This window comes from Canis lupus, chromosome 23 (assembly GCF_003254725.2).
Source record: "Canis lupus dingo isolate Sandy chromosome 23, ASM325472v2, whole genome shotgun sequence".
Classification (NCBI taxonomy): Eukaryota; Metazoa; Chordata; class Mammalia; order Carnivora; family Canidae; genus Canis; species Canis lupus.
The window spans coordinates 28,189,152-28,209,328 of NC_064265.1; the positions used below are offsets into that span (position 1 = coordinate 28,189,152).

The 20,177-nt window shown below is 35.8% G+C and overlaps 1 protein-coding gene across 5 annotated transcripts in view; it reads left to right on the plus strand.

Moving 5' to 3' along the window:
* Window positions 1–20,177, plus strand: part of ATP2C1 (ATPase secretory pathway Ca2+ transporting 1) — a 139,241-nt gene that overhangs the window by 77,513 nt on the left and 41,551 nt on the right. For all 5 annotated transcript variants that reach the window (XM_049099929.1, XM_049099931.1, XM_049099930.1 and 2 more), the window contains 7 exons: window positions 29–95; window positions 4,994–5,118; window positions 5,957–6,054; window positions 9,688–9,783; window positions 9,871–9,960; window positions 12,028–12,132; window positions 17,298–17,454. In XM_049099929.1, coding sequence (XP_048955886.1) covers window positions 29–95; window positions 4,994–5,118; window positions 5,957–6,054; window positions 9,688–9,783; window positions 9,871–9,960; window positions 12,028–12,132; window positions 17,298–17,454 — 738 coding nt within the window. The remainder of the gene's footprint in view (window positions 1–28; window positions 96–4,993; window positions 5,119–5,956; window positions 6,055–9,687; window positions 9,784–9,870; window positions 9,961–12,027; window positions 12,133–17,297; window positions 17,455–20,177) is intronic.

Genomic DNA, 20,177 nt, shown 5'->3' on the forward strand with positions numbered 1-20,177 from the left:
GAAAAATAGCTATTTGATTCTGTTCCAGGTATCATCATGTTGGTTGGCTGGTTACTAGGAAAAGATATCCTGGAAATGTTTACTATTAGTGTAAGGTGAGTTCTGATCATTTGTTTATAAATTAAAATCTCTTTTCCCTCTATAAATTCTCTGAGAGGCATAGGTTATATTCTATTATGGAAGTATTATACGAGCATAAAAGAGTATAGTGTCTCTAATTAAATACTTCAGAATTCATATATTGAAATGAATTCTAGGAAAATGAAAACCTACATATATAGCAGTGAATAAAACCTGTACAGGATGTCTGGTATTATCAGTCCACTATTGCATTTTTATATATAAATAGACAGTTAAGGATTGTGTAACTGAAAACTAGCAGCATGAAAGAGAAAGACCATAATAATAGAAATTGAATAGTCAATCTCAGAGGAAAACAGAAGATTCAAGAACTAGCAGAAAAATGAAAACTAGAAAGCATTTGTGATACACATGCATTCACGATATACAGATTATTGCAGAAGAGAGAACAAAAAGTTTTTAGAAATTGTGATTTTTATTGCTGAAATTGAAAATAGAATTTAAGGGCTATAATATTAAAGCCAAAGAGGACTCCACAAAAATAGAGCAAAATGTCTAAAACAGAATGAAGAGAATAATTTAATAAATACCATATCTAACCGATAGGAGTTTTAAAAGAGGTAAGAAGAAATTATATAAGAAATGATACATAAATATTTTTCAATCAGAAGCAAAACATGAAATTTTTATAGTTTGTATGGATTATGTAAATGCCCAGCAGGATGGAAAAAACTCCCAACCTAGGTGCATCATTATTAAATTAAACAAGTTAGGTCTTCTATAGAGGAAAGATAATTAGACTGGTATCAAACTTCTCATCAGCAGCTGCAGTTTCCATCATAGGATCTTTTTAGACTACTAAATTCACAAGACTTTCATGGTCACAATTGGTACCTGTGCCCTGAACAGCGGGGCAACTTAAGGCAGCACTCCTCTGAGAGAGTCTGTGCAGCAATTCAGCTTCAGGTACAAGAGATTGGGATGACCTTATGTGTGGGCGAGCTACCCTAGGTTAAAATGTTTCATTGTCCGTGGGAGCCAACATCTCTGGAAACATATACTTTCCAGGGTGCTTGCAAGAAACATGTCCAGTTATAAGAGTCACCTACACTCAGGAAATCCAAAGTGATGGCTTCCTGTAAAATAATTAGAATTCTTAATATTCCATAGACAGTCAATCAGGAGATCCCTTTATCAGAAGTAGTGTTGCCTAGCAACATAGTTGACATAACTACCCTTACCAGGTCACTAGGGGAAAAGAGCTAGGGATTTAATCAAATGCAGAAGGGAAAAGGATTTTATTAACCCTTCCTCCACAGTAACATTGGATTACATTAGAGAACAGTAGGGCAGTGCTATCAAAGTACGAGGGGAAGGGATTTTTTTTTTTTTTTAATATTTTTTTATTTATTTATGACAGTCACACAGAGAGAGAGAGAGAGAGAGAGAGGCAGAGACACAGGCAGAGGGAGGGATTTTAAGTCTAAATCTAGACGGAGACAAGGTATCAATCCAGTTAGTTAAAAACAGATAGGCAAGTAATCAGAAAATTTATTCCTTCTCTGTCCCGTATGAATTCTAGCAAAACAAAGATGATAAAAGGAAAATGGTGATGGATGGGATATAAGTAAGAGTGAAACTTACCTAGGCATCTAGGGAAAAGAAATCCTGGATGACAGCTGTATTGTAGGAGTAGAAAGTAATAGTTCAAATATTAGAACAAAAACAATTAAAAAAAAGTCAAATGTATTATAAGGACTTGGTAGGTTGAATAAGGTTAAAACATATTTGTGATAGGATGAAGCAGTGTATCTTTTCCCCTAAAGGGGCAAACATACAATTTAAAACTCTTGGCTTCAATCTTGGGTTGCATACAAAATAAATTTAAAATGGGGTATGAGTTTGAGATATTAAACATAAGCATATTATCTATTAGACTCATTTTTAGATTTTTAGTATTTTTGAGGGGGCAGTTCTGTTTGTGAAGGTTGACATATCATGATTTTTATTCCTACTTCAAGGTCTTACAAAGGACAAAGCGTTAAACATTTTTTTTAATAGAATAAAACTCATTCTACTTTGCAATTATGGATCCATTATCCTTTCATAAATCTAAGTAAGATATATTATGGGATCTTTAGTGACCTTATTTTTCTTGTGTCTTGAAACATTTTGTTATTTCATTATCCTATTAATTATTTTAATAATTATTTCCACCTGTCCTAAAAATGAGTAAAACAATAAGAATGCAGAATGATGACATCACTTATAAGGTTGATGTAATAGCATTATTCTGTTATCCTTTAATTTTTTCATTATGTTGCTCAGTATTACATCATCATTTACAAGTATAAAAGGGGTCTGGAGATACAGTCATTATAGTTGCCTTTTTTTCTTTCCTATTCATTAAAGTCAGCAATCATTATTTTTTCACTTTTCACCATAATGGCAAAGAATAATTGATAGAAGAATTACTGGGTGAACCAAAAGATGAAAGCAAAGAGACAAAGAGCCACCATACACTCTAATGATGAGGGTGAAATTTAATCAAATAAATGAAATCTTAATGCTATGAATCTTTGGATGGCAGTCTAGGTTTTCTGAAATTCCTGAACTAATGAATGAATAGTTTATTTCTAAGGACAAAAAAGGAAGGACAGGTATTCCCTTTCAGTTAGTCGTTCTACAGCAAGGAATTCATCATGCAGTGTTTTCCAACAAGAACCTAGACCACCCATTTTTGTTAAAAGGATGTGTATGGCAGTTTTCTTTAATGTTTTATAATATTTGTTTACCAACTTTTTACTTTATACCATTTATAAGTGGAGAAATACCAAAGGCTGGTATGAATATAAAAGTGATTAAAAGGAAATAGATGACAGAAATGAAAAGCTTAACTGGACTTATGTTATTGGTATTTATAAGTCTAAAAACTATGTTACTAAGACAATAACTGTTCTCTTTTCAACAGAATTATGAACCATCCACATTTTCAAAAGTTGTTGCATTTTGAAGACACAAATGCAAAAAGTGAAACCAGAATTGATAAGCCTATAACCTGTTGGAAATATTTTTTGAATTTGAAATTACTTTTTGTAAAGTGAATATATTCCAGGCTGTGTTTAGTTGCATCCAAAGGACATTGCTCATTTCAGATATACCTTCAAATCCAGGAATATAGTTTGAGGTTAAAATTCAAAGTTAGTTAATTCATTCATTCATTTGTAAGAGACCTACAGAGAGAGGCAAAGACCTAGGCAGAAGGAGAAGCAGACTCCATGCATGAAGCCCTATGTGGGACTCGATCCTAGGACTCCGGGATTACGCCCAGAGCCAAAGGCAGACACTCAACCGCTGAACCACCCAGGCATCCCTAAAATTCAAAATTTCAAATGAAGTTTTTCACAATCCATTTTATTCCTCTGCAAATTGTTCATGAAGTGACTTAAAAACAAAAGAATGGAATGGTCCAATAGATCTAGATTGTAAATGATGATGCCTATTTTTCTTGATATAGTGAGGGTTAATGTAAGCATAAGAAAAGAGGATTCTGTTTCAGCATAGAATAGTTCAAAAGAGAGAAGGAAGTATTAATGGTAGCACATATTTCTTTGGAGCCCAATATAGGGCTTGAACTCATGACCGAGATTGAGACCTGATCTGAGATCAAGAGTCAGACACTTAACTGATGGAGTCACCCAGGTGCCCTGATAAACACGTATTTTTTGACTCTTTCAGTGTAGACTATTTGGACAATGGTATTATGTCATCCATTGGCTTTCAGATTTTAGAATTAAGCTGTAAACAGCGTGAAAAACTTAAAAAATGCTTATGGAACAGCATGCTAATGATATCAAGTTAGATGATGCTAAAGAAAAAATAGATAATAGAGGTTGATGAGTAAAAGCAGTGGATGCAGCAACATTAGAATGAAGAACAAGAATGCATATGTCCTTAACTGTAGGAGAGTTGGAGCTAATATATATATATATTTTTTGGAGCTAATATTTGTACTGGGATAAAAAATAGACTTAATTTGACTTTTTAAAAAATTGCAAAGGGAAACAATGAAGTAATTAATCTTTTGTTAGAAAATACACATACCACGAAATTTACCATTTAAAAATGTGCAATTCGATGGAATTAAGTCCATTCATAATGTACAACCACAACCACTATCGAGTATCAGTACTTTTCATCCCCCCAAAAGAAAACCCTGTGCCCATTGGGCAATCACTCACCATTCTTTCTTCTCCCCAGCCCTTGGCAACCACTAACCTGCTTTCTGTTTCTATGGATTTGTTTTATTGTTAATATTTCATATAAATGGAATAAAAATATGTGTCTTTTGTGTCTGGCTTCTTTCAGTTAGCATAATGTTTTCAGGGCTCATTCATGTTTTGCATGTATCAGTACTTCATTTCTTTTTATGGCAGAATAATACTTCATTGTATAGGTATGCCACAATTTCCCATTTATCGGTTGATGGACATTACTGTGATCTTTTGGCCATTGTAAGTATTGCTGCTATGAGTAGTCATGTATAAGTTTTTGTTTGAATATCTGTCACTGCTATCTGCACTTCTAGATAAGAAAATTAAACTACAGGAGTGGAGCAATAATTGCTCAGAGTCAAAGAGGTAAAATTTGGTGAAGCCTTGGCTAATAAATCTAGGCAATCTGATGTCACAAACGTACATTCTTCAACCACTACACTTAACCTGGCAGCTAGTAGGTATCCCATAAATGTTAATTAGCTTTCCCTTCCTCTTAATTTTTATTTAAGTATTTTTTTATTACAGTATTAACTTTGTATTTTTATTAGCCTCTGTTTTAAGTAAAAGCTAATTGAAATTATTGCTGTAGGTACTATTTAATTTATACTTCAATACTAAGTATATATTGATTACAGTTTGGCTGTGGCAGCAATTCCTGAAGGTCTTCCCATTGTGGTCACAGTGACTCTAGCCCTTGGTGTTATGAGAATGGTGAAGAAAAGGGCCATTGTGAAAAAACTGCCTATTGTTGAAACTCTGGGTAAGTATGTGGTAATACAAGCATACTTAAGCAATAGTGTGCTAGTTTACATCAACAGTGAATCATCAGGTTGCAACAGTTTTTTTTGTCTGAGAGGCTAACATAGTGATATTTGACTTGTGGCAAAGTTAAGTATGGTTTTCATGACCAGAAAAGGTAATTAAAAATGTGTATCATTCAAGACTGGGGACTTTCAGAGAAATCTGTGTCATGGAATGTTCTAATGCTTAAATTATGTAAAAAATCCATATATAACAAATGAAACCTTGGAATAAAATTAATAGAATCTTCTTCTTTTGACATCTCAAGATAATTATCATAGATCCTAGAAATCACACTCCAGCTGAATTTGCTGATAAGAACAGTAAATATACAACAGTTGCTAAATGTTGCTACAACAAAACTTTATGCTGTGAAATTTCTTTTTTTTTTTAAATTTAGGAATCCAAAAATACTGAATTTCATTTTTTAGTTTGCATTATACTATTGAGAAGGCAAAATACTTAAAAATACTTACTGAAAATTTATATGGGTTTATATTTAAGTACCCTTAACACTTTAGAAAATGTATTATGTAACATTATAATATAAAGCTAATACTGAGAAGCTTTGTAGAAATTCAACTGCAAGTTAATAAGGAAAAGTCATCATTTATCACTATTTTTTAATTTTAATTTCAGAACTTAATGGTGAAAAGCACAATGAGAGAAAATAAAATTATCAGTGAGCCTAATTTGTGTAAAATTTAGAGAAGTAGGACAGGCTTCCAGTGTTTTTAATATAAACTTGTTTATTTCTTCCTGACTCTTTTGATGACGTGTAATGATTTATTCTATAGGCTGCTGTAATGTGATATGTTCAGATAAAACTGGAACACTGACAAAGAATGAAATGACTGTTACTCACATATTTACTTCGGATGGTCTGCATGCTGAGGTACTCTATAGATTTTTTCCTTTTTTAACAACTGTATTTCTTTGTTAAGAAACTTGGTGTTTAGACGTTCCTAACCATTCTAGTGTCTTATCTTCAAAACGGCTATAAATTCATCACCAGCAGAGCCTTTTCCTTGTGCTACTGGTCTTGATCCCACTTCACTTGTACACTCCATTTGTACCATCCAGAAACTTTGAATCATCCTTGGCACCTGTCTTTTAATCACTCCTACAGCCGTTTGTTACCAAACTTTTATTTTTGTTGTCTATGCAGCTTGAGGGGTCTTTTAGAACCAAATATTAGCAAGTCACTCCCAAAACTAAGATGTTTTAGTGGCTTTCCATTGTGACCAGGATCCTGACGTATGGCCTCTCAAGGCCCTTACATATTTTGTTCCTTATTTCTTTCTTTATCCTTACATATTCTACTTTGCTTTCTGGGCACCAGATACACAGATTTATGATTCTTTCAGTGTAGCAAAATTCCTCCTATTTCAGGACTTTTGCTGCTATTCTCACTGTGTATAGGACAGTCTATTACCTCATCCTTTGCAACTTAGTTCCAACCCCACTTTTTCTTTCTTTCTTTAAATTTATTTATTTATTTATTTATTTATTTATTTATTTATTTATTTATTTATTTATTTATTTTTAAGCATATAGCTTTAAAAAAAAATTTTTTTTTTAAATTTATTTATGATAGTCACAGAGGGAGAGAGAGAGAGAGAGAGAGAGAGAGAGGCAGAGACACAGGCAGAGGGAGAAGCAGGCTCCATGCACCAGGAGCCCGATGCGGGATTCGATCCCGGGTCTCCAGGATCATGCACTGGGCCAAAGGCAGGCGCCAAACCGCTGCGCCACCCAGGGATCCCTCTTTCTTTAAATTTAATTAACATGCAGTATATTATTAGTTTCAGAGGTGGAGTTCAGTGATTCATCAGTCTTATATAACACCCAGTGCTCATTACATCTTGTGCTCTTAGTCCATCATCCTCCCACATCTCTCCCCTCTTACCTATGATTAAGAGTCTCTTATGTTTTGTCTCCGTCTTTCATTTTGTCTTGTTTTATTTTTCCATTCCTTCCCTATGCTCTTCTGTTTTGTTTCTTAAGTTCCATATAGGAGTGAAATCATATGATAATTATCTTTCTCTGACTTATTTCTCTTAGCATGATGCCCTCTAGTTCCATCCATGTCCTTGCAAATGGCAGGATTTCCTTTCATTTTAATGCCTGAGTAATATTCCATTGTATATATACAAGGGATATATATATATATATATATATATATATATGCAGTTTAGCGACAGATGTTCATCTGTCGATGGACATCATCTGGGCTCTTTCCATAGTTTGGCTATTATGGATATTGCTGTGATAAACATTCAACCCCACTTCTTTAAAAAAGCTTTGCTGGCTGCCCAGAACTGGCCTTAGATATTGTTTTCATAGAACTTGATGCCTCTTGGTTTTTAGCCCAGGTAAACTTTTCTGTTCCTCTTTATACTATTTAAGTTGTTAATAGAGCAGAACTAAGTTGCCCAACACAGGGCCTTCCTCATAGTAGTAAATACGTGTGGGAGGAGTAAATTAATAGATGAATTACTTCATTTTAAAAATAATATTTTGGCAGTTTCTTTTTTTTTTTTTTAATTTTTATTTATTTATGATAGTCACAGAGAGAGAGAGGGAGGCAGAGACACAGGCAGAGGGAGAAGCAGGCTCCATGCACCGGAAGCCCGACGTGGGATTCGATCCCGGATCTCCAGGATCGCGCCCTGGGCCAAAGGCAGGCGCCAAACCACTGCGCCACCCAGAGATCCCTATTTTGGCAGTTTCTTAAATACATGTCATTCTATGTGTATTGGTTAATTTTGAAGCTAGGTAAGGACAAGTTCTAGTCTAACCCCAGTCTTAACAGGCTTTCTAGCTAATATGTTCGTTGACACTACTTAAGAAGGGTACCATATTTTAAATTATATTTGCATCCAATTCACTATCATTAGACAAATTGACAGAAGTTGTACTTAAGTTTATTTAATTCCATTTTATGTAGGATTTAAAATAATAATATTGATATTTAGAGTGTTAGATTTGGTTAAGGATACCCAATATGGTGTGTGTTGATGATTTAGAGTCATTGGGGTTTAACATGTGCTTGCATAGTTCAGGAGTGGAAAGTAGGGTATAATAAATTTCTGGGTTTTTTTTAAAGATTTTATTTATTTATTTATGAGAGACAGAGAGAGGCAGAGACACAGGCAGAAGGAGAAGCAGGCTCCATGCAGGGAGCCCAACGTGGGACCCAATCCCTGGTCCCCAGAATCACAGTCCGGGGCTGAAGGCGGCACTAAACCTCTGAGCCACCCAGGCTGCCCAGTTTCTGTTGTTTTAACCCCATACTTCCATATGTCAAGCATTAGCTGTTTGTTAATTTCTCTCTAAACTGTCTTATTTTTGCTGTGAAATTCAACTTTTGTTTGGCTTAGTTCTAGCCATATGGAATAAGTATCTGGCTTGTCTGTACCTCTGATTTTTAAAACTGGCATGTAATATACTATGTTAAAGTAGTTTCTAAGTGCTAGGATAAATCATGTAATGTCACTGAGCCTAGCCTGCATATTTGCCAAAAGAATTCTGCTTTTTTTCTGGGTCTCAGGTTTGTCACAAATGTTAGATATGGAAATGGAATTGAATTCTTGGAAAATTGAGTATGTTTATAGATGTAATGTTACATAAATTTATTTTTATTATTATTATTTTTTAATGTTACATAAATTTAAAGCTCACTTATGTTTAGAGATTTTCATGGTTTACTCTTTTATAGTGTATTATAAGTAGAAACAATATAAATTTATATTAATTGTATTAGTATATTTCTACTTAAAATGTGCTATAGGGATCCCTGGGTGGCGCAGCGGTTTGGCGCCTGCCTTTGGCCCAGGGCGCGATCCTGGAGACCCGGGATCGAATCCCACGTCGGGCTCCCGGTGCATGGAGCCTGCCTCTCCCTCTGCCTGTGTCTCTGCCTCTCTCTCTCTCTCTGTGACTATCATGAATAAATAAATAAAATCTTTAAAAAAAAAAAAGTGCTATACATTGTTATATTTATTATAATTTAATATATAATATATATTAAATTAATATATTAAATACAATATAATTATATTTATTATAATTAATTATTCATATAATTAACTATAGGTTTGTTATTACGGTGAAAATTAGAATCTAGATTTTATTTTTTTAGGGAGAGAGAGAGCACGCACAAGCAGCAGGGGTGAATGGCAGAGGGGAAAGGAGAGAATCCCAGGCAGGCTCTGTGCAGAGCTTGAAACCTGACTCAGGGCTCAGTGTCATGACACATGAGGTCATGACCTGAGCTGAAACCAAGAGTTGGACACTTACCCAACTGAACCACCCAGGAACCCTGGAATCTATATTCTTTTAACTATTAAAAGAATTATGTATTAAAAGCACATGTTCTTTTAGACATGTGCTTTTCTAGGTATATACATTAATAGCATCAAGATGTATAAAATGAAATGACACAAGTCATCATCGTTTTTGGCTTTCATAAATATTATCACTGTCTCTATGGATTGATTTATTGACCTCACTGTATGTTCCTTAGGTTACTGGTGTTGGCTACAATCCATTTGGGGAAGTGATTGTTGATGGTGATGTTGTTCATGGATTCTATAACCCAGCTGTTAGCAGAATTGTTGAGGTAAATACTTTATTCTCTAAGAAGGTGATTTTTCATAATGACTTAGAACACAGTGATGGGTTCATAGTCTCTGTATATTTCTCTTAGGCGGGTTGTGTATGCAATGATGCTGTAATTAGAAACAACACTCTAATGGGGAAGCCAACGGAAGGAGCCTTAATTGCTCTTGCAATGAAGGTATGTGTTTGATTTCTTTGACATATGAGCCATCACTTTCACAAGAGAATGTGAGGTCATCAATTTCAGTATTACAGGTTTTTAGGTTTAGAATGAAGAAGACTCACAATATTTTATTGTTTTTATTGCCCCAAAATGGTTTGTGAACCATTTTTATTATTCTTGAAATACAGAGCTGATAAAAATAAAGCCTTTTCAACATAGCTTTATCTCTTACATTCAAGAAACAAACTAATGACCAGTGATTGGATTTCTTATGAGTGAATGTTCTTATAATATTTTCCGTAATATTTAGAGTTTTGTGTGGAAGGCTTTCTCAATGTGTGTAATGTTGAAGTGCTAACTTTAAAATGAGTGAAGACAACATTCTTTAAGTATTTCCATGTGAAGATATTAAGGACATCATGAGAAATCAGCTTTTCTTTCTCTTCCTATTTCCTTCATTATCAATTTCTTAAAATGAGTATAGAATTAGAATGTGTTGGAGAGAGAGGGTGCTGTTTTCTGTGACCCTTTCATTTATCCCAATTGATGGCCTCTTCTAAGTCTTATATTTGATTAGATGAAAAACCTGAAGTCCACTCTGTCACTCCCATAACAAAAATTAAAACTCTTACTTTTAAGAGCAGTCTTAGAAAATTTTGAGACTTGTGTGAAATAGGATATCTCTAAATGAAGTTGTTTGAATTGAAATTTAATATGGAAATGTAGGTTATTATATTAAATTTAATAAAATAAAATTGATAGTTTTAGAATATGTTTTGTTTGTAAAAAGTGCATTTCTTTATTGTTTTTTGGTAACTAAAATAGCATCAAATAGCTTTTTGAAAGATATTTAGAAGTTTAATCTGTTAACCAATATTAACAGTGGTGTTATACGTAACCTTATATTAACTTTTTTAAGAGGTAAAGAGTGTGAAAACTACCTGCTTATGATTGGGAACCTCACATTTTAGGTAGAGAGTTGACACTGTGACATGCTTGGTACAAATACAAGCTAGACCAATATTAGAAGATAGTTAAGTCTTAAAAGTTGAACCACAAATAAGAACAAGGCAAATCCAGACTTGAGACTTCAGTTTTGAGGGATAGGCAAGATTTAGGTGGGAGGTAAGCCAGGGAAAGAGCAAGAATAAAAGCATGGAGGAATAAATAATCATAGATTACATGGTAGTTTATATATTGATTAACTTGGATGAAAAAAAAAGAGTTTGAGGATTTTTTTTTTAAAGATTTTATTTATTTATTCATGAGAGAGAGAGAGGCAGAGACACAGGCAGAGGGAGAAGCAGGCTCCATGCAGGGAGCCCGATGCGGGACTCGATCCCGGGACTCCAGGATCACGCCCTGGGCCAAAGGCAGGTGCTAAACCATTGAGCCACCCAGGGATCCCTTTGAGGATTGTTAAATAGACTGCATGGTGGGTTTCTGAAAGGACCTTTGAAAGCCAGGAAGAAGAGTCTAAACATGTTTCAGTAGATAGCAAAGAGAACAAAAAGCAATAAGCTAGGTTTTTGAGTAGTTTAAAAAATATTTTTGAATATTTGGAGGAAAATGTAGAGGATATGGGAAGAACAGCTACAGTACACTGGTAGTAGTCAGAATATCAAGTGGTAGGATGTAAGAGAGTAGGATAGTGGCAACAGGAAAAATAGATTTGAATCCCTAAGAAGTAAGGAATTGAATTTGAAGCTTCTGTTGATCATAAAAGTACATGCTCAGTGTTGGTTGGGTATTTTATTTATATGTATCCTGCTTCCTTCCAGAATTTGAGCCAGTAGAGATTTTAATCTAGACAGTGTTGAAGATTTGGTCTACATATAGTCCAGGTAGCATGTCTTACACTGTATCTACACACCCAGGCTTTCATCTTGATCATGTATGTTGCCATTCAGAGAAATGTGGTATATATAGATGGAGCACTGCTATTCTATCACCATTATTTGAAAAATACTCCAGGTATCTCATCTCTAGCCAGCCTACCTGTACATTGTGATCCTTGTTCTTTGTTAAAGGAAAAAATAATCACATGTTGGTGAGAATTAACTTTCTTTTTGTGCCATATAGATGGGTCTTGATGGACTTCAACAGGACTATGTCAGAAAAGCTGAATATCCTTTTAGCTCTGAGCAAAAATGGATGGCTGTTAAGTGTGTACATCGAACACAGCAGGTACCCTTCCATGTAAAGAGTACATACTAAATCTTGTTTAACATAGATGACTACATTGTATTTATTATCCACCTTTAGGTTTAAATACTCATTGACTATAACAAAGTCCCATTGCTTTAAAGTATATATAATTTATAGTAACTTATCCTTGTTCTCATGTTCTCTTTGAATTTATGCATAGAGACATCGAGTTTTGCTGTATGAGCAAACAGCTTAAAATGAATTAGACCCAAGTCTCAGTGTCTTAGATCCTGAGACATCAGATTCGATATTTTTGTTGTTGATGACTATGTATTAAAGGTTTCTGCCCTCTGGTGTTACTCTGTGTTCTTTCACTGTAGGAATGTCTGGTCTTCAGAACAAACAAAACCACATTATTTTGTGGGAAAGTGATTACCAAATGTTTATAATTCATATTGGTTTATTCATCTTAAAAACTGGCAAAATGACAGGCACTGATATTTCCAGCTGCTACTTTGTTCCTGGGTACTTTAGAAATTTTTACAAAGTTAGTGTAATAAGAATTCTTAGTTATCGGCAGTGTATAATTATGTCACTCATAGTTGCTGTTAATAGTGTGATGCTTAAACTTACTCTGCCTTTAAAGTATTTGTTATTTTTATATTTTTATATTTTCTTTATTAGGAATTAATTGGTTATGTATTTTCACCTGTGAGCAAATAGTTTGAAACCATTATGTCTCTATAGACAGGAATGAGTGAGATTTCCCCTTCACCCATAATAAGTAGGAAATATAATTGATTTTAAAAGAAAGGTCAATTTGGCCAACATTGAACTTTTAGATGTCTGCCAGGAACTCTGTCCATGAGGGTTAAAATACTTCTATCTAAGCTTTAAAGGAACTTTTATGAATCCCTGGGAAGGGAGACAAGTGAAAATAAAACTGTAAAAATAAAATACGTTTAAACCTTGTAACATAAGGGGTGCCTGGCTGGCACAGTTGGAGCATGTGACTCTTGACCTCACAGTTGTGAGTTCAAATCTCACATTGGGCTTGGAGCCTACTTAAACCTAGCAACATTAAGCATTCAAAAATTGTATTAGAGTTAGATAATTTTCATCTAATGTCCCTTGACATAGAGTTAATACAGCTGTAATATGTATTTGAGTTTATTTGAAAGGTCAGTTTCTTTACGTTTTATGTATGATCACACAGTACTTCAGGATAATGAAGCTCATATAAAGTTTAATGATTTGACTTCAGCAATTTTGAATCTAACTTCACCAAAGTTGTACTCTGGAAGTTATACTCTGATGTTACAGTTTGATTGATCTTCTCAGTTGTGGGAGTGGGAGATAGGTAGCAGCAGGATATAAGTTTGAAAAGATTTGTGTGATTATATTCTCATTTACTGGTCTGAAGAGCTTCTTATACAACACAAAACCAACCAATGTAACTAACAAAACCCAAATACACAGATGTGACTCAAGATCTAGAAGAGGTCAGCCTGGCACAAATGTGGCAGATTTACCAATTTTAAAAATAACTTCAGTGGTTCAAATAGTTTGGCTTAAGAAGACTTTCATTTGAGCAGGTCAGTATACATTTATTTATACTTTTTCCCTGGAACCTGCCAAAATGATAACCAATGAGTAAAGGATATAAAAAATAGAAAGTATAGAAGACTCAGTGTGAAAATAGAGACTAAGACAGAAAGCTAAAAATAGGAGATCAGTTTGAAATTCTGGGTGAGGAACCAATAGAACCTCCTGTTTCTTGAGGCCAGATTATCAGCCCCCCCCCCCTTTTTTTTGTATCTCTGAGGAATATCAGAAGTCTCATCTTGGAGACAAGAGTGGAGGGCAGAATTAAGGCTTATAACTGAAAACAGAGTGATTAAGGGCAAATCACTGTCCTCCAGGGGAAGTCTCTAGCCATACCTCCACTTTCTTAGAATGCCTGCAGGGAGGTATCTCCCTGCCCTCACTCTCTAAGTAAGAAGATTAAGGAGTTGTAGAGAAGCTGACTGGTCCCAGGGAGATCCTCACAGTACAGTTTTTTTTGTTTTTTGTTTTTTAAGTAAACTCTACACCCATTTTGGAGCCCAATACAGGGCCCCAACTCACCACCCTGAGATCTTGACCTGAGCTGAGTTTACAAGTCGGATGCTTCACTGACTGAGCCACCCAGGTGCCCCTAGTACAGAGTATTTTTTAAGCGGGCTCATCACTTATTGGTAGAGTTTACTGACTCTTGGTTATCATCTCATCATCATACAGTGAGGGCCATCATTTGGTAAACCTATCAATGCCCATGGAGCTTCTAAACCTTTAATTTTTTCAGTCTTAATGTAAATGGACAGTCAGGAATTGCTAGATACTTGGGAAAAGTCTTTTTTTTTAAGATTTTAATGAGAGAGCGAGAGAGAGAGACATAGGCAGAGAGAGAAGCAGGCTCCTTGCAGGGAGCCTGATGTGGTACTCAATCCTGGGACTCCAGGATCATGCCCTGAGCTGAAGGCAGATGCTCAACTGCTGAGCCATCCAGGCATTCCTAGGGAAAAGTCTTTAATACGAAAGCCACAGACCAAACCAACAGAGAAAGGAGTCTCAGCAAAACAGTGATAATGGTGGATGAAGAAAATTTCCAAAGACCGTAGAAAATGACAACAAAATGCCTTAAATAGAACATTTATCAGAAGGTGGAACAAAAAGTCAAAGAGGTGCTTAATATAAAAGGTAAGGTACAAAAATCAGAAAATAAATAGGAGAGCCAGCATCCACCTAATAGTGGTAATAGAGAGACAAGAAAATGGGAAGATTTTCTTAAATATTTATTTATTTATTCATTCATTTATTTATTTAATTTATTAAATATTTTACAATGTTATTATTTTTTAAAGATTTATTTATTTATTCATAGAGAGAGAGAGAGAGAGGCAGAGACACAGGCAGAGGGAGAAGCAGGCTCCATGCGGGGAGCCTGATGTGGGACTTGATCCCGGGTCTCCAGGATCACACCCTGGGCCGCAGGCTGCACCAAACTGCTGCGCCACCAGGGCTGCCCTATTTATTTATTTTAGAGAGTGCACGCACTCACACACACACAGGTACACACTGGGGGAGGGGGAGGAGGGAAGCAGACTCCTTGTTGAGTTGGGAGTCCACCCTGGGGCTTGATCTCAGGATCCTGAGATTACGACCTGAGCCAAAACCAAGAGTCGGCTGCTTAACTGACTGAGCCATCCAGGCACCCCCAAAATGGGAAGACTTTATCAGATAACACCATAAAAATTTCCAGAAGGACCTACCTCAGCTTCTAAAATAAAATTGCCTGTCAGCTGCTTAGCACAATGAGTTATGTTAAAGAGTGGGATGAAAGGATAAACACAACAATCAAGAAATTTGAGGATGCTTAAGGAGAATTTTGAAAGCTTCTGGGCTAGAGAGTTAGTAGGCAAGGGGAAGATCATATAAAAAGGTTTAGGAATTAATGTAGCTTCTTTAGACTTTGCAAAAGTAACACTGAACTCTGGAGCCTGGAAGTTTAATAGAAGAATGTCTTCAAATTGAGAGGAAATTTATTCTCAGCTGACCTTAAAAATGTGATAGAATAAAAATGTTTTGAGATATTCCGTGTCTCAAAATCTGTATCTCACACACCTTTTCTTAAATACTTGCAGATATTTTATTCCAACATAAGACAGTAGACTAAGGAAAAGGAAGACTTAACACCCAGAGTTCTAACCAGGACAACAGTGCAAAGAATCCCCATGATAGAGGTGAAGGGGAAGTTCCTGGATATTAGTTATGTAGCAGGCCTACAAGTCGACCAACTCAAACTAGAAAGGAGAACAAGACTCAAGAAGGAGATCTTCATTAATAATGTGGAAGGAATAGCTTACCTGCTCATTTAATCATATGAAAAATACCATTGAGGGGTGCCTAGGTGGCTCAGTCTGTTGACTGCCTTCAGCTCAGGTCATGACTGGGATTGAGTGCCACAAGGGGCTCCCAGTGGGGACCCTGCTTCTCTCTGCCACTTCCCCCGCTTGTGCTCTCTCTCTCTGTCAAATAAATAAGTAAAAAAAAAAAAAGAAAAAAATACCATTGAGAAGGGCTTTTTATATTGCATGGAAGAGTTTGGAGATAATTAGTGATAGGTATAAATAAAACCAAGTAAATAAAAAGAAGTTATAAGCTTTTTAAAAGACAAAGTTAAACAAGAAAAGAAATATATTTAATTTATATAGGCTATGGAAACATCATCATACCTTCCTGTTGCTTTCCTGCCTTCTAGTATCTCCTCACTAGTTACTTGGGGACCCAGGCAGGTGGGAGCTCCATCTCAATTTGAGCACACACTGCCCTAGCAGGGCCAGAGGAATAGCACATTATTTCCATTTGGAAGTGACACAGTATTGCTCATATTTATCGGCCAAAGCAAGTCACGCCTGACTTCAAAGTGGGAGAGAAGGGCAGGGAAATATGTTCCTGTCATGTGCCTGCAAGAAGTGGGATGTTTGTGAACTGTTCTAGTGACTATTCGATTAGCAATGAGGAATCATTAAACAGAATACTGACAACTTTTGCTTTAACTGTTTTGTAATGATGAGTGGAGGAATAGGTAGTAGGGGTGGCCAAACTACTAACCTGTTACAGTGGGCAATGTATAAAATTGATCAGTGAAAAAGTAGCAGTATAAATGTATTTAATAACATGGAGATAAATACCAAGGAAAACAGCTAAAAGAGTTAAAATTGGTTTGGCTCTGTTGAGTAAGACTAGAGGTGAGAAAGTTTGGGCAGGCAGCTCTAGTTTTTCATTGTAAGCTTTTATATAATGCTTTCCTAGGGTAAAAAGTAAAAGGTTCTGATAATACCCGTAATTATAAAGTGGTTGTGAGAATCAAATGTGATCATATATATTTGTACATATAATAGCAACTAATGGAAAGCCTGAATTACTGTTTGTGGGCTGATGATAGATTTCTTTCCTTTTCCTGTTAGGTTGTAAGGCTCTCCCCAACCTCAGAGTTTCTGACCTAAAAGGGCTTAGTATAGCATTGCCTTCAGAAGCCTTAGTTAGGCTTGAGTAACTTCCCTTGGGATTATGAGAAATGCATGCCATGTATTGTTGGACTCCAGTGACAGATATGTATAAATTGAAATAAACTTGAATTTATTTGCGGTTTTTTCTTTTAGGATGGACCAGAGATTTGTTTTATGAAAGGGGCTTATGAACAAGTGATAAAGTATTGTACTACATACTACAGCAAAGGGCAAACCTTGGCACTTACCCAGCAGCAGAGAGATCTGTACCAACAAGAGAAGGCACGAATGGGCTCTGCAGGGCTCAGAGGTAAGGCCATTTCAGCAAGATAATGCTTGCTTGCTTGCTTGCTTTCATTGCAGTAGAATTGACATACAATGTTATATTAGTTGTAGGTGTACAGCATATTGATTTGACAAGTCTATATTGTGCAATGCTCACCGTGGTGGCACGGTCACCATCTGTCACCATATAACATTATTATAATATTATTAACTATATTCCCTATGCTGTACTTTTCATTCTCATGATTTTTTTATTTTATAAATGGAAATTTGTACCTCTTTATCCCATTCACCTATTCCTGCACCCTCCTCAGTGATGCCTTCTTTTAATTGTAGCTGAATTCGTGCTTCACATCTGAGCTGTCACGCTGTATCCCAGGCTTTGTAGAACATCCATTTCTAAAGTGTTATGTTTTAGTTGGCTCTTTGACCCCTAAAATAAAAGAAGTTGGGAATGTAGCAAAATACGAAATTTCTAGTTCTTACAGATATGCATTGGCCTCTGAGTAGGTGAAAGGAATTTTATTTTAGACAAGTTTATTTTATGAGAAGGGAGATAGAAGAAGGTAAAGTGATATTTCTCATTTCATCATTTGGACTGTTGTAATTATTGATAGATCTAAAATACTTTCCTAAATACTAAAGTTTTAAGCTTTTAATTTGTCCTTTAAACTGAGGCGTTCCTCTTCTGCTGACCTTCCCTTGCCATTCAGAGGAAAGAAGTGTCCAGATTCTGATTTTATGTCTGTGTTGCTGACTAAACAATGATGGGGGAGAGAGGATCTGATATGCACACAAACATTAGGCTGTTAAGGACAGTATATGTAGGATTGAAGAGGCCAGGGTTGGGGCCATACCTGGTTTTTACCTTCTGGATAGTCATCTGGCTTGTGGGGAATATATATACTTATGTAGTCTCTCTCAGGGAAATTGGAAGAGTTGCCTTCCTTAATCTTATTATTTTACAAAATAGAGATCAAGCACAGTCCTGGAAGGAGGAAGCAACTTAATGTAAAAAAAATATTCATGGTTCACTTAAGCAAGGGCTCTCTGTGGTTATAAAACATTTTGATAGACCTACAGAATTTCTGCTCTTATAATCTAGGTTTAGAAAAGTACTCTTGTGGCTTTGAAGGCAGAGTTTTGTTATTTTTAGCAGCTCACGGCAAGGGGGTCCAAAGTTGGCTTGGGTTTAGAGACACTAAAGAAGTTTCAGAGGTTTCACACTTACTTTAACTCATCATCTGAAAGATTATGAAAGTTTGTGTATTTGTGGTTTGGTGTGACATTGTGAAAGAGACCAGAGTTGGGAGAGGAGAAAAATCTCTGTTTTGCAGGGCTTTAGGAAATGTTCTGGTCATTTGTCTCTTGCTTCATGTCTTTTCCTCTGGTTAAGCTCCACTTTCCTCCTCTCCCTGAAATTACCATATTGGGAACAGAAAGACATCAGATTTAACTTGATATGTACCTAAGTTACATCTTCTAAATTATAAGTTTCTTAAATATACTTGGTTCTTAATTTTGAAATTAGAATATGTTTTGTTTTTATGCTTTAGTCGGGGACCCTCCTCATGAAAAAGGTCTACCTAACCTTGTCCCAAACAGTAGTAGTAGCAGTAGATCTTCATTTGTGCTAAGGAAGCAAACAAACATAGGATACTAACCTCTAGGCTAACCCTCCACTGAGAGAGCCAGGAACTGATCTCCCTTTCTTAGGGTTTACTGACACATGAATTGATACTCACTTTCCCCTTCTGTTGCCTTCTGCCTCTGTTCCAACATCAAGTGACTCTCCAGGGTGAAAGCCTTTGGAGCTCACATCTACATAATAATTAGGTATATTACTCTGACATTGGGAGAATAGAAGTGGTTTGCCTCTAACCCTGGTTTTCTTTCTTTTTTTTTTTTTATCTTTTTTTTAAAATAAATTTATTTTTATTGGTGTTCAATTTACCAACATACAGAATAACACCCAGTGCTCATTCTGTCAAGTGCCCCCCTCAGTGCCCGTCACCCATTCACCCCCAGCCCCCGCCCTCCTCCCCTTCCACCACCCCTAAATTAAAAAAAAGTTCTATTATTTTTTAGTTTTTTAAATTGGAGTTCAATTTGCCAACATATAGCATATCACCCAGTGCTCATCCCGTCAAGTGCCCCCCCCTCAGTGTCCATCACCCAGTCACCCATCCCCCCACCCACCTCCCCTTCCACTACCCCTTGTTCGTTTCTCAGAGTTAGGAGTCTCTCATGTTCTGTCATCCTCACTGATATTTTCACTCATTTTCTCTCCTTTCTTGGTTTTCCAAATATATTTAATCCTTCTGCATGAATAAGAATGAATACTGCTTGTGATCTGGTTATGACTTTTCAGTTTACCCATGAGATACATATGTTTAGTTAGTGTGCTCTTTTGTGCTCTCTCTGGTAAATTGTTCAATCTAATAATATTCCAGATGGTGATACATTTTTGGCTCATAAGGTAGTTATCAGAAGTTCCAGAATTCTGAGGATAAGCTAAATGATATTTGGAAATGAGCAATACTTTGTGTTAGATCTTAAGTGCCCAAGGATGACCGGAAAGTACCAGTAATGATATGGTGGTGTTAGTTAGATATTCTTAAAGAACCAAAGTTAAAAATAAGAAATACTTAATAATGTTATGAAAAGAGTAAAAGAATCCAAACTGTTAATTAGTGGTGGTTCAGTCACTTTACAGATTAATTTAGCTTCTAGGGTTTGTCATGTACA